This window comes from Pinus tabuliformis, chromosome 5_2 (assembly GCF_031772625.1).
Source record: "Pinus tabuliformis cultivar Carrire ecotype Pingquan chromosome 5_2, CPIR1, whole genome shotgun sequence".
NCBI lineage: Eukaryota > Viridiplantae > Streptophyta > Pinopsida > Pinales > Pinaceae > Pinus > Pinus tabuliformis.
This window is the reverse complement of record NC_142306.1, coordinates 172,793,447-172,818,126: the sequence shown is the minus strand read 5'-3', so window position 1 is coordinate 172,818,126 and position 24,680 is coordinate 172,793,447. Positions and strand designations below refer to the sequence as shown.

The 24,680-nt window shown below is 39.4% G+C and overlaps 1 protein-coding gene across 2 annotated transcripts in view; it reads left to right on the top strand.

The window, feature by feature from the left end:
* LOC149158099 (uncharacterized) overlaps positions 1-24,680 on the top strand; it is a 278,922-nt gene that overhangs the window by 121,939 nt on the left and 132,303 nt on the right. For both annotated transcript variants that reach the window (XM_089436121.1, XM_089436120.1), the window contains exons 8-9: positions 4,374-4,432; positions 4,614-4,712. In XM_089436121.1, the coding sequence (XP_089292247.1) occupies positions 4,374-4,432; positions 4,614-4,712 (158 nt within the window). The remainder of the gene's footprint in view (positions 1-4,373; positions 4,433-4,613; positions 4,713-24,680) is intronic.

The window sequence follows — 24,680 nt, the reverse complement described above, 5'->3', positions numbered from 1 at the left end:
GGATTCCACAAGATGGCTAATCCGCCTGAAGCCCCAGAGGCATCGACTGAAACTGAGCAGCTGCCTGCCCAGATCTTGTTGCGAATTCTTTCTATAGCAGTGTTGTTGCTTTTTGTTTCTTGAAGAAAAACTAGTGACGGTTTTTCTTGTTGAATCAAGTTTTTTATCATGCGGTGTTTTGAGGGGCTATTGAGTCCTCTCACATTCCAGGAGATGAGCTTCATGGACAATGGGGTTTGGGTTTATAGAACTTTGTCAACTTAGGGAACCGCCCTGATTCCATAAGTATTTCTCCTACTATGATAGTCCTTTGAAGGTCTGTCTTGCGCCCCCTTTTCTTAGTTTCTTTGAGAATTTTTTTTCCGTCCCATGGGCTTCCTGCCTGTATACCAAGACTTTTGTTGTGCTGTGCTTTGATTAAGACTCCTTCAAGCCTGTCGATTTGCCAAGGGGGTATTGAGTTATATTCTTTCTGTTTGCAAGCCGTTTCTAGTTTGAAGATATCTAGACCATCCAGGCTGACATGCTCCGGATCTTCCTCCATGATGGTAGGGGAACTCTGGTCTTCCACATCTGCAGAGTCCTGTAAACTGAGGGCAAGAGCTGCATCTAGTTCCATGGCCGAGGGCTGCTGGTTGAATTCTAGAACAGATTTCCCCTGGGAAGAGGGGTGAGGGCTGGGGTCAGAAACTAGTTTATTATCCGAAAGAGGATTGGTTGAGGGGCAAGAAGTAACTGGAAAGGAGGGCTGCTTGGGGGCAATGGGAGCATGGGAGGATGAGGGCAAGGAGGGATTCTCCTGTGGTTCAGAGCTTGGTTTATCCTGAGGATCAGGAGAAGATAGCAAAATGAATCTGTTCTGGGTGTCCGATTTGATGGAGCTGTCAGGGACTGCCTGGTTTTTCTTGGCATGCCTACGGCGATTCAGAACTTTGATGAATCCTTCAGAGTCTTTATTGGATTCATTGGTTGAAGATTTGGACTGCGAGTTCAGAGGACAATCTCGAAAGAGATGGTCGTGTTCATGGCATTTACGACAGCGAAAGGGGATATGCTCGTAATCTAAAGGTTGGGTCCATTCAAAATCATCGTGAAAGAGACTTACCGAGTCGGCGAGAGCTTTGGTCAAGTGCATCTGAACACAGATCCTGGCATACGAGGTATATTTGCGGGTTTTTGTTTCCTCAGCAACTTTGATGAAGGTCCCTAGTTTATTGCCAATGTCTGCTAGCGTGTCTTCTTTCCAATATTCCACGGGGAGGGAATACATACGTATCCAAACTGGAGCCCAACTGAAATCTTCTTTGTCAGGGTTGAACCTAGGCTTCCAATCCCTGAGATAAAGCCCTGAAGAGTTAAAAAAATACGGGCCTCCTTCGAATATGCGAGATTTGTCCTCCACATAGTGGAAAATGGCTGTGAAGAAGCCTTTCGGTCCAAGCTGCAGGGTAACCTGTCCTTTAGGCTTCCACTTTGAAGCTATCCATCCCTGCAACGCCTTTTCAGTTGGCCAAAATCCAAGAAACTTGCCTATTAGCGCATGATCCTGCATGAACTGGATCTCACCGTTAATGCGATGACTTGGAAGATCAACTTTGATTCGTTCTGCAGCCTTCGGGATGCAGGTAGCCGAGGTCGCCTTTGGCTGTGACGAAGAGGCTTTTTGTTGCGCATCTTTTTCTTTGTCAGTCGCATCACTTGGTGCTGAGGGATTCGCTTCGCTATTTGTCCGTTTTCCTCCCTGATCAGTTTCAGGGAAATCGCTAGAAGGGGTCAGAGGAATTGCAGTCTGGTCATTGTCAGAGGCTGGAGTTGTGAAAGGAGGGGGGGAGGATCCCACCCCTCCTGCAGGTGTAGCCATGGAAGGAAGTCAGAAGGAGCCCGGCGGCGCGAGCTCAGAAGGTCAGAGGAATGCAGAGATTAGGGTTATCAGAATTCTTGCAGGCGGGACGTTCGCATCATCAGAGCGCCGTGTCTCTGTTACTTGTTTTACCTTTGTTTTTAACTAGTGATCTCTCTTGCATGGCTATAGATGTCTTTTTTTCGTGGACGAATCTTCCTTGCTAAGCACTTAAGCTGAACATTTAATTTTAACTCCATGGCCATCAATAATGTTTATTTCTTATAAAGAACACAGATAAACAATTATGCATGGTATGATATGAAGTGACAACACTTTAATTGCCTTTTTCTAGCTGTTATATGTCTTGATTTTATCCATTTCAAGCCAGATTTTTGTGGTTCTTTAAGTACATGGTGAATGGATCTTTTCTTACAATGTTCACTTAAGATAACACTAATGCAACCCACAGTGATAAGTCCATCGAAGCTCATAATTGGTGCCGATTTATATTACTTGATGTGTTGATGGCATTGTTAAAACAATGGTTGATATTATTACTCTTGATTACTGATTTATGACTAATGATTAATACAATTTCAAGGGAGCACTAACACTAATAATTTCCTTACAGTGTATGTAGTGTTCATCTCACATAATAATCTCAAACAGTTTATGCACTAAAAAGGAATGTTTAATTAATTGCTTTGTTGAACAATTTATTTTAGCTATGGATGTGTTATCTTGAATGGTTTGCAAATCAGCCATGTGTTTGCAACATTAATACAAGGATGACATGATTGAACATTTAACACTTGAAGTTACTTTAGAAGTTCTACAATCACACCACAAGGTTCAACATTTCATTTGACCCTTAAATTTTAATGTAATTGAACACTTCATCAAATTGGGTACATCTAATCAACAAATAAAATCTTGATCATCATTAAACCCCCTTTCATTGAAGTTTCCTTGTCCTTGCTTCTAATACTACTCGATTTGTCCAACTTTGGACTTATTTCGGCTAGCATTGCAAGCAGCAAGTAGATTTCATATCCATAAGAAATTCACTCATGAGTTAGTTTTCCTGGTTCTAGGTTCTTAGATCCTTTCTCAGCCATAGGACTAGCCCAAGGGATTCCTCCCTTGGCTTGGTTATAAAAAGCCTAAAGTGAGAAGTGAGCCACTTAGGTGACAGGTGGTGGCCCTCTTAGTAGTTTCGTTAGGCGTTCCCATCTTTAGAAGTTATGACTTTTCTTCTAGGGAGCATTCGACAGCTAACAGGAGGTATTGGTTTTAGTTTATTTGAGGTTTTAGTGTGTGCAATTCTTTTGCATGTTGTCTATTGCTTCAGGAAACCCTTGTAACTTGTTTTGAAGGCCTTGTAATGGAGTATCTACCATTCAGATAGTGTAACGTGAGGATATAATCCCTTGTATGATCATTGTTGGTATATTAAGTTTGCATATAACAAACTAGATTGTTGCCTAAAGTGATCACATCCTCTTCATAATTTTTTATAAAAATGGCAACCTTAGCTCTCCAAGGTTAATTTTCTTCAGTAATTTTGAACAAGCTAAGGCTGATTTGTGGCATTTATAGCAGCCCTTCTTTGCCTTACATATTTATGCACTTGCCCTCTTAAATCCATGCATGCAGCATTTTAACTCCATTTTCCCCCATATTGGGTAGGCACTAGTCTTGGGGTTTTATCCATTTTTTATAGACAAAGTTCAAACAACTGGCCCTAAACTACGAGACTCTCACATCAGACTTGTCAAGTCAATATGACTTGGATTTGACTAGTGAGTTTTACAACAAAAGCTAGCAAACACTAAGTGTAAAATCCCAGGCACCAAAGCACTACTTGGTGTCATTCAAAGAGACAACCCACTCACCTCAATTGCTTTCTCTCTCTGGCCTGTTTTAGCACCTACTCAGCCAAGAGTGGTCCTTCATGGGGCCAGATTAGCAAATAAAGCAAAAAGAAACAGTGGGGAAATGAAACCACAGCACTAACTGTAAGCTGAACAATTGAAATTGCCACCCTATCAATTTTCAACCATTTCACATGTTTTGAAGGCAAGAAGAGAGTTGTAGTTGGTTTGCTAAGCACACAAATAAACCAGTAAGAAGTCTGCACTCATGATTTAATTGTTGAGTGCCCATTTTGTCATTTTGGGAATCATGAATGGTATATGTGATGTATAATGTATTTATCATGTATGATGTATCATGCTTGATTTTTAAAATTCCTAGATAGTAATTTTCGGGAGTTCTGAATATTCTTTTGATTTGCTTTTGAGAATTGTCAAAAATACCAGTCTTTAATAAATTTTTTTCCATTGCTTTTTTTCTGTCCCCTGAAAAATTTAGGGGGCAGTTTCAACTGTCCCCAAAATTTCTTTGCTCATTTTCTTGCCCAACTGTTTCGGAATGATGTGCAACATAGGAAATTTGATATTTTGATAATTAAGGATTACAATTTCACTTGTTATCCATGTTAGTTAATATGCATGATTGATATGCCCAGGAAATTTTGTTGCTGTTGGAACAATGCAACCTGAAATTGAGCTCTGGGACCTTGATGTAGTATGTGAACTCACCTTTTCTATGCATGTCAAAAATCTGAGTGGCTGCTTCTAAAATGTTTGAATTTTTTAATTGATGCAATTTAAAATTAATTTTTTCCTCCTTTTTGTCTGAAAACATGTACACTGGTCACATAAGTCCAGAATATTATGTTTCTTACCAGTTATGAATTGTTTCTCAGCTTGATGAGGTTGAACCTGCTGTAGTCCTGGGTGGTGCTGTTAAAGATGAAGCATCTGGTAAGACGACCAAACTGAAGAAAAAGAAGAAAAATAAACAGGTTGGTTCTTCTTGCAGTCTTAACTTGTTAAATAATTGCTTCTTTGTAATGCCCTACTTGATCCCATTATCTTATATTATCTTTTTAGCCTACCTGTTGAATGATTGATTTTTTTGCTTGATTGAAATTCTAATAAGTATTATTAGTATACGTACAAGATATGCGTATGCTAGCTACATACTCACACCTTGCACAAATACACTAGTATTCTAAAGCTTAAAATTTAGATGATAAAATAAATGGTTAAGCTTGATTAATGACTACTCTTGATTAGTGTTTAATTAACTTGAAAATCTTGACTTATAATTATTAACTAATATTGGTATATACCTATTATTAGATACTTGTGAATCTGTAATTTTATTTTACTGAAATGACTTAATATTAATATTTTATTTTTATTATTTAATTATTATTCATTTCCCAAGGTTTGACAAATTGCCTCCTCCAATTTATTTTTGAATTAAATATTAATATTTCATTTCCAAAGGTTTTCCAAGTTGTCTTCTCAAATTTATTTTTGGATAAGATATGGGAAGGAAAGTCAAGGTCATTAAATTAAAAGGATGGGGGTTATTCATGGCATTAATGGTAGGTGGTTGAGGTGGATGAGTGGGAGAGACATAAAGGGAAGGAGGATGAAAGGAGAAGGGGGAATCCTTGGTCTTTATTTTTGGTATTTGAGGAAATAATTGGAGGGCTAGGGAACTATGGAGGTTCCCTGGGCTTGAAAGTAGAGAATGGAGGAGATTGACTTTGGTTGTAAGCTTGATTTTGATTTTGGATACACTACGGTAGTTGCTATTGGACTTGGGCTCAGAGGGCTAGGGAACTTGTTGAGGTTTCCTGGGTTAGGAAGTCAGATAGACATTCTTAGTTGGCAGGGTGGTAAATTTAGTCAGGAAGCGCCAACAAGAGCATCTTAGAGAAGCCATCTGTAATGTCTCAAATGAGAAAAATTTGGAACAAGCTCGAATTTTTAACGCAGAAAAACTCCGATACAAATTCGATTCATAAACAGAAGATTGCCATGTAAAAATAAACAAATAGAGCACTGCAATCTCACAGCACAATGAATAATAAAACTCTCAGCGTTATTATATTAGATAACTGGGGTTTTACATGCACATACAACCCATACAATTGAGATAATCTGGCCTCAAACAGATCTACAACAATGCCGCAAATCAGCTTCCAAAACAACTGAAAAACATTACACTGCAACCTATGAACATTGAATGGATTCACCAAGGGAAGAGATGGGTGCTCGCCCACACTCACTGAATCATCCGAGGGTTTCTGTCTTGGGGCTACTGCTGGAGTAGAAAACTGGGTTCTCAACCTCTCATACAAGAAACAATACTCAATCCAAGATGTCCTCTAATGGTCTCCTCGTATTTTATATATCTGATGGACCCCTCTAGAATCTTCTATTTTATTATTATCTTAATCATGGAGCACTTTTCCCTCTTTTATTTTAAATAAAATATTCTTTTTAATGCGAGAAAAGGGTAAATTGGCCACCATGTCTCCTTAGGTCACTGAAACTCCCATCCTAAAGTCCCATCATGTAGATCTTCTCGTTCCGGTTCCAACGAGCTATTACACTGAGGTGTTCCATCAATTAATCTCCCCGGAATGCCACCTCGAGCATAATTAATTAAGTTATGCCCAATAAGAATGTTGATTTTTGAAAGTTGTCGGAATGCAATGGAACAAAAGGAAAACTGTACTGATGATGGAATATGCCAAGCAATGCCATCAAATCCCATAAAACTCCTCAAAACTCCATCGGGACCCCTGATGACATAAACTTGCTCCACTGACCTGGCCATCCCTTGTCCTGGAAATTCACCTTGGCTGTACTATGAAGAAGAATAAAAATGGGGACATGACAGTCCTCCCGCCCCAAGATTGCTTGCCCTCAAGCAATCCGAATCTGTGGATCAATTTGGTGGCCCAATGCCACTGAGACCTAATGCTCGATCCCATACGAACCACTTGTCCACGTTACATCTCCAAGCTATCGAAACATGACTGGATCCTCCAATACCTAGATCCTATGTTCATCTCTAACTCAACCTGCTGCTCGTAGATCCACCTGGATCCCAATGCCACTAAGAAGTAGCGTTAATGTTACATGGCTCCTGCTGTGCTGTAGCTCCGACTGTGAATGCTGCCCTACCAACTGTGTACCAGCTGATCACCTCTCTCCAATCTAATCCTTGCATACCCCAAGGTCAGTGTCACCATACTAATGCTGCACTGAGATACTGATGAGTGGCCAACCCACGTTCTGCTGCCGACTAGAGCATGTAATATCCCCCACCTCTAAGGGCTCCTGCAGTACACTGCTCCTGACTAAGAATGATACTCCATCAATAGGATAACAACTCATGATCTCCTGCTAATCTAAGTCATGGACTATTGTGTAAGGAACAAGTCTACTATGCCGATGCTGGTATGTGCTCAACTCATGCTGCCCTATCTGGTTGGTCAACAATATCCATCGAGAAAGTCTTGCCTCTCTCCCTGTAATGGATACAAGTAGCCAAACTGTGCTACAATCCCTGTCTATGTACTCCTAGAGAGGGTTGCTGCCTGAAAATGTTGTAGCTCAGCTAGTTGCCAGTGCAACTATTTGCACCTCATCAATGGGTAGACCCAAAGATGGATGCACTGCCATATCCCTCACCTGATAGGAAACTCCACGCTCTTCCGATCCACCAATCTCTTGCCAAACTGTCCTATCATACTCCAACATCTCTTGAGGACAAGTGTCAGCTAACATTGTCAACCTGCCACCTGTCTGTACATCTGTCTGCTCCTCATCAACGACTAACTCCAAGGGTGGCTGCTCATTCTCCATCATCACGGGTTCAATATGAACCTCCAACTGGCTCCCCAAAAAGGCTCATCATGCACACTGTGCGTTTCATCCTCCTTAGCTGACTCACGCTCCATCATATGCTGCTCATGCTGACTCATCACTGGTGACACACTATCTTGAATGTCTCTCCTAGGACCCATGGATTGCTCATCATATGAATAAGGCCTGATGTCAATGACTCGCCATGAATCATGCTCCTCTATATGCTCTCTCTGCTGAATCATGAGCCACTCATCTACTCCCTGATCTCTTTCCCACATGGGAACAATCAGTTGCTCCTTGTACTCCCCTACCACACATGGATGCATATCTGGGCTATTGTCATCAACTCCATATGACTGCTCGTGCTCCTCAGAGGTATCATCGTATGAACCCATGGACTCATCCAAAGAAGAATCCTCCTCCTGCCCTACATCTGTCATCTCCTCAGCGTCACTCAAGCATGAGTGGTCAGGTCTCCAAGGTCCCTTGCAGACAAAGCAAAGTCCCTTCCTCCTCATGTCATTCTTGCTGCATGATCCCCCAAACCTGAGCTGCTCCTCCCTGGTCAACTGTCTCCTGAACAACCCAATGTTATGCTCAACCAACCTCTTAGTTAGACCATAAGCAACATGTGAGACCAACTGCTCTCTCCTCCACAGACAATAATCGAAATTGCAACTCCCGACAGATGGCATCATGACCTCTCATACATGAGGACAAGATGGACTGCATGTGTGCTATGACTCTATCAGGATGATGTTTCCTAATGCTGAAGAAGCATTGGAACATCTGCAAGATCAAACCATCACACATTAGATCAAACATGACTTCATAAGTCCTAGTTACAGCCATAACTTCTACAATCTCAAGCTTCTTCCCAAATGTAGGACCCGCACTGTTGTCCAAGTCCTAAAAAGTATCTACTATCAACTTGAAAATTCTCCTCATAACATCATCATTATAAGGAGATATGGGTGCAGTCAGTCTCATGATGTGACTGAGACAAGATGCAACTGGAAGCCTAACCCCTTCACAAGTTTCCTCTAAAAACTTGGGTTGTATGAGAGCAAGCATAGCTGGTCTTAGAGCCCAAATTAATTTCTTCCCTTCTAGCTGGCTCACTTTGGAAAGGAGGGCATCTAGTTCTTCAAGTTTGGAAAGAACTTTCCATGTGACCCTCATGTGATTCAGATTTGTTCCAAGTGAAAATATTTTGTGCACAATCTCCAACTTCTTCTAAAAATCATTTGGTTCTTCTTTCTGAAGAATGGCATTAAATCCCTCTTGAAAAAGGTTTGATGTTCAGTTTTGTTTTCTGGTCTATATGGCAGCCCATGGAGGTGCTATTGTGTTGGTGCATGAGATGTTTTAAATACTCCATTATTTCAAGGCTTGTGGCAGTGGACAACACTGTTCTCAACAAGAATATTTCTCTACAATGTTCTCAACATCATTGATAGCAACATATGACAACGACATACTTTGTTTACTAGATTTGTAATAGAGACACCTACATATATGGTTTATGTAGGAATTTATAGTGTAAGTTCCTCAGATGGAACACCAAAGGACACTGCTCACAAACAAATCACAGATCAACACCAGTATTCTTGACATGTTTAAAACCCTCAAAGAGGGAAATAGTCGACGGCCTGAGCCAACGCGGCCAGTTCAGGAAATTTATTAATTTAAAAGAAAGAAAATTTACATAAGCTTCTCTCATGAATGGTCACCTTACAAATGACCCTTCATGCCCTTTAAATAGAGATCATGGACCAATCGGGTGTTAAGCCATGGATCAAATGTCGATAATACCGAGGAGAGAATGAACCGTTGGATCACTTCATGTCTAGAACATATCGTGACCGTCGGATTACAAGTTACAAAAAGTACATACTAAAGAAACACACTTTACCTAACTATACACTAGACCAAGTTATACTTAATTATTTCCTATGTGTCGGAATATCCTAACATCCCCCCTTAAGAACAACTTGGGATAGGATTGAAGGATGTACAAATATGACACAATAGGAGAAGGAAGGAGGCATTAGAGCCTATCCTCCCTTAGTGACAACTTCCTTAACTCCAACCATAAATTGAAGTTTAGTAAACTTCGCCTCTGTGAGAGCCTTTGTAAAGATGTCTGCAACTTGATCATCTGTTGAACAATATTGCACTTCAAGAACATGGTCGTGAATGAGCTTTCTGATGAAGTGCATGTGCAGTTCAATGTGTTTGCTGCGCTGATGTTGGACTGGAGCTTTGCATAGTTGAATGGCACTTTGATTATCACACCAAAGTGTAGTCAGATGCTGCTGCTGAAAGCCAAACTCTGATAGGATCTGAAGAAGCCACAGGGCTTCCTTACTAGCTTCTACGGCACCACGATACTCTGCTTCTGCTGAAGAAAGAGAAATGGCACTTTGTTTCTTGCAAGCCCATGTAATAGGTTCAGAACCAAGAGTGAAGATATAACCTGTAGTAGACTTCCGATCATCAAGGTCACCAACCCAATCAGAATTAGTGAAACCAACCAATAGAGGAGATGCTTCTGCACTGTAATGAATTCCAAACTGAACTGTACCTCGAACATAATGAAACATTCGTTTAGCTGCTTTCCAATGACTTTCATGTGGGTTTTGCATAAATTGAGCAACAAGGCCAACAACAAAGGAAAGGTCAGGATGGGTATGGGTCAGATATAAAAGCCAACAAGCTGACCGTATAAGGTTGCATCAACTTCAAGGGAAGTACAAGTCACTGAAAGTTTGGCTCCAGACTGAAAGGGTGAAGGCACTGGCATACAGTCTTCCATGTGAAAGTGGCGTAGAAGATCATAGGCATACTTGGATTGGGAAAGGGAAATACTTGCTTTGGATTGCAAGACTTGAAGACCAAGAAAATATTGCAAGTGTCCTAAGTCTGTCATTTCAATCTGTTTTTTAAGGCTGGACTTCACATGGTTTGTAAGGTTGGGATCACTACCAGTAAGGATAAGATCATCAACATAAATAACAAGAATGATAAGAGACTTACCCACTTTCTTAGTGTAGACAGTATTGTCAAAATGACACCTAGAAAAGCCAATATCTAAAAGAAAGCTATCCATTTTGGCATACCAAGCAAGGGGCTTGCTTGAGACCATAAAGGGATTTCTTAAGTCGACATACAATGATGAAGTCTGTTTGTATAAAGCCAAGAGGTTGTTCCATATAGATTTCTCCATGCAAGAAGGCAGATTTAACATCCATTTGATGGACTTCCCATTTGAAAGAGGCAGCAAGGGAAAGAACAAGGCGGGTAGATTTCATTTTGGCAATAGCGGAGAAGGTTTCAGTATAGTCAATGCCTTCAACTTGTGAAAAACCCTTAGCAACAAGACGAGCTTTATGTTTATCAACTTTTCCATTTGGTCCAAACTTGGTTCTGTAAACCCATTTGCATCTAACAAGTTTTCGTCCCTTTGGAAGAGGAACAAGGTCCCATGTATCATTCGCCAATAATGAACGATATTCTTCATTCATAACTATGTCCCAATCTGGATGGCCTGAAGCTTCTGCAAAGGTGTCAGGATCATAATTTGCTGAAGCTTGAGCCAGTAAAGAAGAGGCTCTATCATTGATTTGTAGAATCACTTGCAAGAACACCTGCTGCATCCCGAGTAGCACAGACCCATTTTGGAAGCTGAGGAGCTGAAGGAGGATCCCAAGAAGGTGGGGGAGGATCAATGTTGTGAAAATCGGGATAAAATGAAAAAATCACGATTTTTTCCCTCTGCCGATAAAATCGCGATAATTAAACGAAAAAATCGCCGGATTTTTTTTGCCAATTTTTATTGAAAAAATCGCGATAAAAACTTAAAATCGCCGGGGGTCGCGACAACATAGTTTTATAACTTTTTTGGGTTTTTTCATGCAATTTTTTTTGAAAGAAACAAATAATTTTTGAGTGGGGCAGCTTAATGATCAAGTCTAGGCCCTAGTATGGATATGCTATTCATGGTAATGTTAAATTCTTAAAGTAAAGGTGACATTCTCCTTAATCTTCATTTTCATCCTTTTACTTAAATTTTTAACATTACCATGAAATGACTCAGGATGTTTGAGGGTGGTTCCAGCCTCATTGGATTTCATATGGAGAAAGTAGAATTTTAGATTTCATTTAAAATCCAGCAAACTTATCAGGATTTCAGGATTTCAGGATTGGGAGATTGTAATGTTTCCAGGTGACACCACCTGCCCGGGCTACCCCTGCCACCAGAAGAGGACGTGGTCTACCTCCTATAGCTCCTACTTCTAGTTCTCCAGCTTCTAGAGCACATCAGACTCCACTGCCATCTCCACCAGCACAAGCACCAACATCTACATCTAGAGGGAAAGGGAAAGTTGTGGCATTTTCTCGCAAGAGGGGCAGAGGAAATCAATAGGATTAGACTTTCATTTTATTGTATATGACATTATGACATGATGAAATACATTATCATATTTTTTGTTGATATTTTGAGGCTGAGTTGGGACTCGGGAGTCAGGACTTACTATTCAGGACATGATTCAATGTTATGTGTGATTTTAGCGCTAGAAATGATATTAAACATCTTATATATTAGTTTTTTTATCATATTTATGTGTCAATGTATTTATTTTATGTCGTAGATGGTTTAGATATTAAAAAAATTGAAAAAAATGAATACTTTTGTACCAAACGATTTTTTCCGATAATTTCTCGATAATTCCGATTTTTTATGATTTTTTCCCCGCGCCGATTTAATCCCGATAACGATTAATGCAACATTGGGGAGGATTGTCATCCTCGCTGTCATCATCTAAAGAAGGAATATTTTCAGAAGTTGAAGGGATAGAGAGAGTTGGCACATCCGCCGAACTAGGCTCGCAAGCCGATATATTTTTAGCAAACTTTACATCTCTTCTAATGATAACATTTTTGGATTTAGGTTGAAGAAATCTATATCATTTGACATCTTCAAAATATCGAACAAAAATACATTTTTCCTTCTTAGGTTCTAAGGCTTTATATTTCTCATCTAGAATATGCGCCCATGCTTCACTTCCAAAAACACAAAAGTGACTTACATTTGGTTTAATTGAGCTCCATGCTTCTTCTGGAGTGATATTCTTTAGAACCTTAGTAGGAGTGTGATTTACTATGTAATTTGCACAGCTAATTGCTTCTGCCCAAAAATTAAGACTAAGTCCTTTATATTGAAGCATACAATTATCCATTTCCTTTAAGGTGTGATTCTTCCTTTCATTTACACCATTTTGTTGTGGAGTATATGGAACAGTATGTTGCAATTGAATTGCATGCTCAGTGCAAAAGTTGATGAATTTGTTGTTAACATATTCTCTGCCATTATCAGATTTTAGCATAAGAATTCGATATCCAGATTGTTTCTCAACAAAGGCCTTAAAGGCCAAGAACATGTTAAAGACTTCATTCTTGAGTTTTAAGAAGTATACCCAAGTGCGTCTGGAGAAATCATCAATGAAAGTTAAGCAATACTTGTAGCCAGAGAATGAAACAACTGGAAGTGGACCACATAAATCACTATGCACAAGCTGTAAAGGGGTTGAGGCATGCCAAGAGGCACGTTTTTCAAAACTATCCCGATGACGTTTTCCGAGTACACATGTAGAACAAACATCATCTCTGCAAGATACCGTAGAAAGACCTGTCACCATCTTTTCTTTACATAGATTTTGAAGGGAGCGATAGTTTAAATGACCAATTCGCTCATGCCAAAGTTTGCTCACTTCATCATTATGAACAACAAATACAGAGGGAAGAATTGATGACCCAAAGTTAAACTTATACAACCTTGTAGAATCATCATCAATGTAGTAGCTAAAATCTATCTAGGATCTCTTAGGTCCTTAATTACAACATCATGAGGTGAAAATTCGACGGTTTTACTTTCATCTGAATGAGTTATCTGATATACAGATAAAAGGTTGTAGGATAAGGTAGGAACACATAATACATCATTAAATTGACCATTGTCTAGATGAATAGTTCCAGTCCCTACAACACTAAGAGATCTATCATCACCAACATAAATATTTTTGGTGTTACAATCATTTAAAGAAGAAAACATGGCATTGTTTTTGGCCATGTGATCAGAAGCTCCAGAATCAATGAGCCACTCATGAGAATGAGAAGAAGAAGATACATTTAGTGCATAACTAGACTGAGATGCTTGACAACCACATGCAGAAAGTGCTATTCCTTAAGATGAAGTTGAAGTTGAAGAGTGCTCCAAATGGATGTTATGCTTCTTCATGGCTGCTTACAAGGTTTCCATCTTCTTAAAGCATTTGGATTCTAAGCGGCCATCACGATTACAAAAGTTACAATGTCTATCAGTCTTCTTCCCTTTGTTTTTATTTGCCTTATCATTTTGTTGAATTGATTTTTCATTTTGAGACCGAAATGCTTAGGACCCTTGTTTTGTTTAGGAACATTTTTTTTAGGATGCTACTTCTTAGGATTCTTTGAATTTGGTTGCTGTTAAGGCTTTCTTAGAAGAATTTTCAGTATTAAGATGACCAAGATGTAAGAGTTTTTCTTGTTCTCTTATTAAAGAATCACAAAAGGCATCAAAAGAGTGGGACTTGTAGTCTTGTCCTTGAGAAATAAAGGCTTCTCTAGTAGAATGGAAGGTGGAAACAAACATAGAATAGGCTGGTGCTAATTTAGTAAGAATGGAATAAATAAGGCTACCATATTCTTTCTTAACCTTAACACCTTCCAAGAGAAGTCTAAGGGTCTTGAACTTGGAGAAAAAATCTTCAATGGAAGAAAAATTATTGGGGTGAAACCGTCAACGAAAGCAACTCATTTTCAAGTTGACGGGCTCTAATTTCATTTTTAATTCCAAAAACTTTATTGAGCTGTTTCATTGCTCAATCGGGGGTATCAATTTCTGCGATATGGAATCTAAGGTTTGGAGAAATAGACATCCCTATCAACCCACATGCTTGATCTTGTTTATTTTCCAATTTGGCTTGGTTATCTTCATCTTTAGGTTTAGACTCTTCGCCTGAGGCTATTCTATAAAGACCTTTACTTCTAAGTCAATCCACAATGTAGGATTGCCATTGGAAGTAGTTGGTGCTGTCAAGAATAACTAGGCATGGACTTTCCATTTTAAAAGAAACTGAAGTTGTAGATGCTGAAACTAAGTGTTCCAATGGAAAGATCTCGAAAAATTAGGCCAATTAAAAAAAACGGCTTCCGGATGAAGTTATGGCTTTTTGAAAAAAAGTTGTTGAAGATGTTGATGAACTACGTGAATGTTGGGAAGTGAATTATAATGTTATATTTAAAAAAAAATCCCTCCTTTCCAAACTTAATCTAATTAGATCACTTTAAAAAAGATTACTTTATGTGATCCACTTTTATAAATAAGTGAAAGTCACTTTTACAATGGTACTTTATGAACTATCCACTAAATTGTAACTTAAATAAAAGATAAAGAGACTTTAGAATTATAAGTGACTCACTTTTTATAATGGGTGAGAACACTTTTACATAAAGTAACTTTAAAACATAAGTTACATGTGCTTTTTGAAAAAGTAACTCAACAAAAGAAAGATTTGAACCCAAGACCTCTATTTTCATAAAGTAACTTTTGACCAAGTGAGCTAGTTTAAAAGGTTAGTAATTTTTGGAAAGTAGGAAGGGGGGTGTTTTTTTTCGCTCACCGAAGCTTTGGAGTGCGTGCTTACTTGAAAAACCCCTTTTTTGCCTACAAAACAAAAAAAAACCACACAACCCAAAATGAACAAGAAAAAGTAATCCAAGCCTTACGGTTTAAAATTAGATTTGACCAAAAACTAAATATTTTTCTCTATGTTTCTGATTTTCTGAGATCACACTAAGGGGCGGTGGAAAAGAGCATGCTTATGAGAAAAATCCTTTTTTTCTGTTTCTGGTTTGTCTAGATCGCACAAAGTTGTAGGGCGACGAGCATATGCTGAAATGAAAGGTATAGATCTGGTAAATAAAAAAATTATAGAGATAAACCGAAATAAACAAAGAGATAAATAACTATAACTGCAAATAAATACTGTATACCTCCAGATCTTAAAAATGACGTAGCTAGGGATACCAGAAACCTTTTCGTGTGAAACGAAAGAAGTTCCTGACTGGAACAAATGCTCCTAACACAATAGAGCAGTCCTCTCGGCCCGAAAGCTGTCAAAAATAGTAGATCTAGGAAACGTCAGTCAGATGCAGTTGTACCGACTTTAGATTTGGATCAACAACAGATGCGACCCTCGAATAGCTCTGATACCATGTAGGAATTTATAGGATAAGTTCCTCAGATAGAACACCAAAGTACACCGCTGACAAACAGATCACAGATCAATACACCAATATTCTTGACATGGTTAAAACCCTCAAAGAGGGAAACAGTCCACAGCCCGATCCAACGTGGCCACTTCAGGGATATTATTAATGTAAAAGAAAGAAAATTTACATATGTTTCTCTCATGAATGGTCACCTTACAAATGACCCTCCATGCTCTTTAAATAGAGATCATGGACCAATCGGGTGTTAAGCCATGGATCAAGTGTCGGTAATACCGAGGAGAGAATGAACTGTTAGATCACTTCATATCTAGAACATATCGTGACCGTTGGATTGTCAGTTACAAAAAGTACATACTAAAGAATCACACTTTACCTAACTATACACTAGACCAAGTTATACTTAATTATTTCCTATGTGTTGGAATATTTGAACAGTTTACAGGCCTTAACAATTTTCTTAGTTTAAATTTAAAATTCCCACCGGTGTCTTTTGTCAAACATCTTGATTGTATACCGCTGTAAGTGTTTTCTTCCGAGCTTACTTCAAAGGATATGTATAGTGAGTGTTAACTAATTATTGTATGCCCAGAAATACAATATCAGTGAAATATTAAGATTGCAAATTTTAAGGAATGAACTTGGAATAATTATTTTTCAGCAGAACTTGTTCTGGAGATGCCTTGAAAACCAATTCAACCTTCACTGATGAGATGCTACTGGAAACACCAACTCGTCATCTATCAATAAGCTGCTACAGGTATGTAAGATGTGAGCCCATAAGGAACTTTAGATTTGGAGCAAGCAACTAGTGACTTGGCTTTGAGGTTCGATCCCTTCTTTAGTTGTGACCAATGTTTTTCCATGCAAATCCTACACGGTGTCTTCAAGACATAATGCCAAAAATTTTGATTGTTCAGCTCTCGAATGCCACTGTAATTACTTTGGCAAGATGCTCTGAAAAATGATTTTAGAGACCAACTCAGTCCTCCCAAGTTTGGCTACTATAGGTGCGAGAAATACTTCAGATCTGAAGCATATTATCTAGTGGTTTTCTTCTTCGCAAAAATGATGAGAAAATTCGATTTCTGTTTGGAAACCAATCAATAATAATGATAACAATGCGGACTCACGAATTAATTAATCTGGAGCAAAATGATGACCTCCAATCATTCTTTTGAGTAGGGAAAGACAACCACCATAGGCCCACTCGACCTCCAACAAGAATCAATTTGTCAATGCAACAACACAACATTTTGTCAACGCAACAACAACAAGACTTTAACCGCACGAGTATGTATTGATGTACTTCGGGCTTCTGAATAAAAAATTAAATCTAGGAGTTGCAAGCTGTGCCTCTTCCTTGGTTTGGGTAATTTGACCTTGAATTCCCACTAATTTGGATAATTCAGGCTCCTTTACTTCAATATCCTAGCAATGTAGTAATTAATTCGATCCTCAGGTAGCAATGACACAATAAATCAGCCTTCAAATTTCCTTCTTGGTCCGCTACATGAATTAAATCGGGAATCTCCACGTTGCTGATTGATTAGCTACATGTTTGAGATCGCTATCAATCCTTCACCAACAAGAATGACTGCGGCTCTAACACGGCTTCAGAAGTGTCTTACGATCTCAGTCTCCACGATGGAAGATATAACACCCTTGTTGCAATACATATGTCCAACTGATAAATAAATGGTCATGCTCAAAAAAACTACGCCCAGGAAATCTTGTTGACGATAGTTGGTGCTAGACGCGGCTGCTCGATTGATGCCTCCCAACAATGATTAATTTAAATGTCCTGATGCTGGCGTTGAAGAGATCAATTCCCATTCTCACTCGCTCTGCAATCACGATAGATTTGTCCCTTTAAGAAACCCTTGCCCAAAATCGATTTCGTCCCTCTGCCAATAGTTGCGTTTTCGATGATTTTGGTTCCTTCTCGGCTTTGAAGGAAATTGGGCTTGCTACTTTAATTCGACCCCAATTAGAAAGACATTGTCCTCTATAAGAAAATGGCACCTGCTGAAAGGCCAGGTGAATTTGGTCTATGTGTGATAAAAAGAAAAAATCACGTACGGGAAACGCCTGCCCAGAAATTAATTTTTGGTCGCAGGGGTAGATCCACTTTAGGTGCCAAGGAGCACGACTTTCACGAACTCGGCCCCTTTCAAAATAATAGTTTGCCACTCCCTACTATAATTTGACCAAATAGTAAAATTTGACCACCTTAATTAATCAGGCCTTCAGACTTTGATAACTGCATACGTCGGCCTTCACAAATATATAAATCAGACCCTTTAAAGAAAACTTTGGTAAAATTGCTCACAAAAAAGATACTGCCCGAAATCATGCGATGGAAACAAAATTCAGATGTTTGGCAATTTTGTTGAATCCATCCAACAATTTCTCAGAAATTTTGTCGAATAGTTGTTAGAAAATTTGTCGAGCTCTTTGAATAAGCTCTTATTTTGCTGCAGAAACTAGGTCTTTGATAAACCCTCTGACAATAATCGTTGCAGCTGGAAACTGGAAAAACCCGTAGGCTGAGCCAAGTTCGAGGCTCTAATACCACTGTAATGTACCAAATGAGAAAAATTTGGAACAAGCTCGAATTTTTAACACAGAAAAACTCCAGATACAAATTGGATTCATAAACAGAATATTGCCATGTAAAAATAAACACATAGAGCACTGCAATCTCACAACACAACGAATAAGAAAACTCTCAGACTTATTATATTAGATAACTAGGGTTTTACGTGCACATACAACCCATACAATTGAGATAATCTGGCCTCAAACAAATCTACAACAATGCCACAAATCGGCCTCCAAAACAATTAAAAAACATTACATTGCAACCTGTGGACCCTGAATGGATTCACCAAGGGAAGAGATGGGTGCTTGCCCACTCTCACTGAATTACCCGAGGGTTTCTGTCCCGGGGCTACTGTTGGAGTAGAGAACCGGGTTCTCAACCTCTCATACAAGAAACAATATTCAATCCAAGATGTCCTCCAATGGCCTCGTCCTCCACTTTTATAGATCTGATGGACCCCTCTAGAATCTTCTATTTTATTATTATCTTAATCATGGAGCACTTTTCCCTCTTTTATTTTAAATAAAATATTCTATTTAATGAAGGAAAAGGGTAAATTGGCCACCATGTCTCCTCAGGTCACTGAAACTCCCATCCAAAAGTCCCATCATGTAGATTTTCTCGTTCCGGTTCCAACGAGCTATTACACTGAGGTGTTCCATCAATTAATCTCCCCGGAATGCCACCTTGAGCATAATTAATTAAGTTATGCTCAATAATAATGTTGATTTTTGAAAGTTGTCGGAGTGCAACGGAACGAAAGGCAAACTGTGTTGATGATGGAATATGCCAAGCAAATGGCATCAAATCCGATAAAAACTCCTCAAAACTCCATTGGGACACCTGATGACATAAACCTGCTCCACTGACTTGGCCATCCATTGTCCTGGAAATCCATCCTGGCTGTATTAAGAAGAAGAATAAAAATGGGGACATGACACCATCGGATCAGGGATTCCTCTGTTTGTTATTTTATTTATGTAAATTGCTACAGATCAAATTCCTTATATGTTCAATATGCTGTAAATCAATTTTCATTTATATGCTATTCTCAAATAATTGTTGTGTTATACGTGTTATTTTCCTTACTATGATTAAATTAAAGGTTAAATTTAGCTTTGTTAGAAGACCCTGGTTGGGTCTTCACATTCTTCACCCCAGATGAGTAAGTTTTGCAAGTGTATAAATGGGGAGTGGGATATATGACGGAGTGAGTATATTTCATGCCTGATAAGGCTTTTACAACATAATATTAATTCAAGGGTTAAGATCAAAAGGATGATCTATCGGAAACCTTGTCACAAATAGATAAGATAATTCTATTAATGTCCAATAAATGAGCACAAAAGTAGGTCAATGGGTCTGCTGTGTACAATAATGTTGATACAGTGTGGGAGTGCAAAACACTGATCTAAGCTTAAGAGCTGAAACTTGAGGACTCAACCCTAGGAGCATATAGTAAGTTTGAGAGAGAAATGTACGGAGTGTAACTGAGATCCTGAATACAAATAATGTAAGTGCATCAGTGTTCTGCTCCAACTAGCTTTCCTGACATCCGATGCCAAATGGAGGAAACTTTAAATAGACCACTGTTTGTAGGAGGCCCTGGAAGAAAATTCAGTCTGTGCAATGTGCAGCTTCTTGGAAGAAGTGGTTCACTATTGAGGCCTGGATGAATGCATCTAGCTGCTAGTATACCTAATGAATGAACAACATAAGGAGCCAACAAGAGCAAAATGATGAGGATAATGAGCGTCTGCAAATCAGCGACATAATTTTTTAAACATGAAGAAGACATAGAAGAAGAAAAGCTTCCAGAAACTTTTTCATACAAGGAATATCAAGCCCTCAAAGTTTGAACAATATGTAGAAGTTAATTGTTTTCACACAAATCGGTGGTCACATTTAGACTAATATTTTAAATTTTTTCTGAACATACCTACCAATAATGATTGTAAAATTATGCCCCTGTAAAGTTCAGGAGCTAACATTATTATTGACACATTACGAAACTTTACACTGAAGATCTTACAAATATAAATAGTCTTGATACACTGGAGAGCTTACAAATATTAATAATCCTGAAAACACCAATTCCTCCCTCCAACATAAGCATTGGTCCTTAAATGAGCAATTTTTTTTTCCCATGTAGAAATAGCAAACTTGCTGAGCAAGGGAGTTGCATTAATTCATGTGGAATTGTTGAAGCTGAATACTCCGTCGTGTCTGATAAGGTTTTGGTAGCACCACATAATTGAAAGGATAAGATAAGAAAGATTTTCAATCTAAGACCTCATCACCAATAGAGAAAGAACTAATGACATAAGGTGGAGCCAACAAGTGCAAAATGATGAGGATAATGAGCTTATGCATATAAGCAACATAATTTTATAAAACATTAAGAAGAAATAGAAGAAGACAAAATTTTCAGAATCCCTCAAGCCCTCAAAGTTTGAGTAATACATAAAAGTGATACCAATCTCACACAAGTGATAATTCACATTTAGATAGTTTTTCTAATATTCTGCAGACATTTCTACCAATAACTGCTAACTACAAAGGGATGTAGTAACATATTATTTGTAGAACCCTAGCATTATGACCCTGTAAGGCTCAGGTGTTAACATTGTTGTTAACACATTACAAAACTTTACATGGGTGATCTTACAAATGTTAATAATTCTGAAAGCACATCAACTCTTCCTTCCCTTATAATCGTTTGTCCTTGTTACCCACCATTTTGTGGGTGATATTCTGAGGAGAAAACTTTTCTCCAAGATGGTTCTTAGTCGTCAGCCAACAACCCCTTGCATCCACCAACTAGCTTGTTGTGCCATTTCTCTGCCACCTGAGCCAACGATGTGGTCCCTCCCCCATCTGCCTTGATTGTATGTTTGAAGGTGGGCCTCCCGAACCTAAAGGTATGCCTTGTCATTTGGTAATTGAGTATTGTAGTTTGCTTATCATGGACACTTCTGGGCATGGATTAATGGGGGGATTCGGCGGAAAGAATGGGCTAGGTTTGTGCTCTTGTCCCCTAGACCCCTTTTGGATGTTAACCTTGGATTCTAGTCCCGTGGGATCTCTTTTACTGACCATTTGGCTTTAGGGATGGTATTTCATGGGAAACCCTAATTTTGGTTGCATGGTCCCGCTCCTCATCCACATATATTGCCCCCTTTCCACTCGTTATAATCCCATTCATCATGCTCACACATGGGTCCACATTCCTTCACTGGGTCCACATAGGGCTAACTCTCCCCTTCCCCTTGCCCACACCTTGGGTCGAGCCTGGAATGATGCTGTAGAGGTTGATGCATCTCAAAAGAAAAGTAAAAGCATAATTGGCCACATTCAACAGGAAAATGTACCACAAAATGCAAAATATGGACGGGACAAACACATTTAGCACGTGGGAAAAACCCAATACATGAGCTCTACCCTATCATCATGGCCATCACCCTGGTTCCTATAGGCTCTATGAGCCTCCTTCATCATATAGGAACCAATGATTGTCCCAACCTCAGGTGGGAGATGAACCGCCCTACCTTAAAAGGGGATATCCACTGCTATATCTCACACATAATGCTCTTACACCTTGAGCCCCGAGCAATTAATTAAATAAAAATCATAAAAAGGCAAAGAGCATATAAATAAGGGTGGAAAAATCAAGGCTGGGGCACCTCATGTACCACAATTGCTCCCTCCTATACATTATACACCCAAGTGTGGGCTTCCCTTTTACTTGCTACCCTTGTACCCTAGCATATGGCCCGCGACTGCCCCTTTTCATTTCCTACTCCATTCATCTCTTTGTCACATGCCACCACCTTTTAAAGGATGTACCTTGGACATATTATCCCCTTTAGAAGTAGAAACCACCTAATGGGATACTTGGTTAACCCCATTTGGAACTTGGAGACATTAGCACCTGCCAAAGCCCATTATGGAAGGGTAGGCCATTATGAAGTCCCCACTTGTGGTCCATGGTTTGTAAGCTCTTTTATTCAATTTCCTTGATGACTTGTTGTACTGGAAGGCTAGGGAACACATTGGATTTTATACAGGATTGCAGGTAGGGCAAGCTGTTATGAAGTCCCCACTTGTGGTCCATGGTTTGTAAGCTATTTTACTCGGTTTCCTTGATGACTTGTTGTACTAGAAAGCTAGGGGACGCATTGGATCTTATACAGGATTGCAAGTGGTCTCCATCATGGGTATGGTCTCCCTATACGGGGTCCTAACCGTTCAGAGAGCTACATTGGCACATGTAGGGTGTGTGTTGAGAGCCATGGGCCTCCACAATAGTAGACAACACTCTATGGATCCCCAGAGATGTTCAGAGATTGCTTGAGATTCATCTATTGGATGATGAAGATGCACTTGGTTCACCTTTGCCCAACCTGCCCCACAGTTGTACCATGCACTTAACAGATGACCTAAGACTTGTATGCTAATGTGGCATCATTACACCATGATCTGAGCCCTTACAGATGGTCTACAAGTATTTTCGACTTACTTGGAGACCCATGAGGTCACTTGTGTGCTCTCACAGCCATTGGGAGCACCACAGGTTTATTATGTGGAGAACAAGGGGCCAACCCCTTTTCCATTACTTTTGGAAGTCCAACTCATCATTTTGACACTTATGGACTTCATTAGGCCTCTTAGCTAGCCCAACGACATACGTTATTGATCATTCGACCTCTTGGAAGGCTTATTATTTCATTTATGAACTAGTTTGGTGGGCTTGTCACCAATAGATGGTTATTTGCACATTATTTTAGTTGATGGGCTAATGTAGGCTCAAATTAGGTAATTTGAACTCCTAGTGTGTGTATAAATAGGAGAGACATGAATTCATTTGTATCATCACTTTGGATTGGATCATTCTTCTCTCTTAAGAATTTCACACTTCTTTCTTGAAGGATGAGTTGGAGCATGGATGAATTTTTGATGCTTGGATTGGATTATTGTTAAATTTAGGTATGTTCTATGCTTAGAGCAATTTATTTCAATTTTCACAGTTAGCTAAATATCTTTTCCTGATTAGCAATCACATCAGCATTAAAGTAAATTGCAGATAGAACATAAACATAGATCACAGAAGACAAGCCAAGACAAGAGGACACAAGATGTGGTGCTAGCCAGGGACAAACCCCAATGTGGGGAAACCCTTGATCAATTCTTCTTATATGTTCTTCAATAGTTCAGCAGAGAGAGAGATAATACATTTACAACAGAAGTCAACACTTTGACTTATCTTAAATAAGAGCATAGATCATCTCTAAGTAGATGATACATGAGGTAGCCGAACTCAGTTGAAGACATGCTGCTTCAATTGATTCTCCTAGGTGACTCCATCACCTATCATAGTGCTGCACCTCGTCATCATGCCGCACCTCACCGTGCTGCACCATGCTGCACCCATCATCACTATGTTGGACCTCATTATCATACTACTGCACCTTATGCTACACCTTCATGTACTGCAACATCTTGTTGTACCTTATCATCTTTCTACACTCACCAGTGCTACCTCATCTTGTACCTCACCATGCCCATCATGCTGCATCTCATTGTTGCACCATGATTGCTTGTTGTCCTATGTACCATGCTCCACCAAGCATCATAGCCTTGTTGTCCATTTGCTTGCTTCTCCAAGCATCATAGCATTGCTGTCCCATTTGCTTGCTCCACCATGCATCATAGCCTTGTTGTCCTATTTGCTTGCTCCACCAAGCATCATAGCCTTGCTGTCCCATTTGGTTTTGCTACCACATGTCATTGCTGTACCACTTACCATGTTTCCGTCCCTTGCAGCACCATGCCGCTGTCCCACTGTTTAGCATTGCTACTGTCGTCCCAATTTTTAGCATGCCTTTGCTGTTGTCATCATACTACTAGCACCGCTCCAAATATGTTTGTACGCTGTTGTTCGTGACTGTTCTGGTTAGGGAACTAGGGCAACCCCCTAAATTCTTTGCACAGTCCTTGAACAACCCTATGGAAACTGTGGCACACCCTTAAGAGATACCTCCTTTGCTATGCTGCTGCCTAGGGTCAATATCAACCCTTAATTTGCCCCTATGCAAGCCTTGCTGTGGTGCTAAGGTCTGCGGCCTAGCACATAACAGTCCTATAGCCTTAGGTCCCT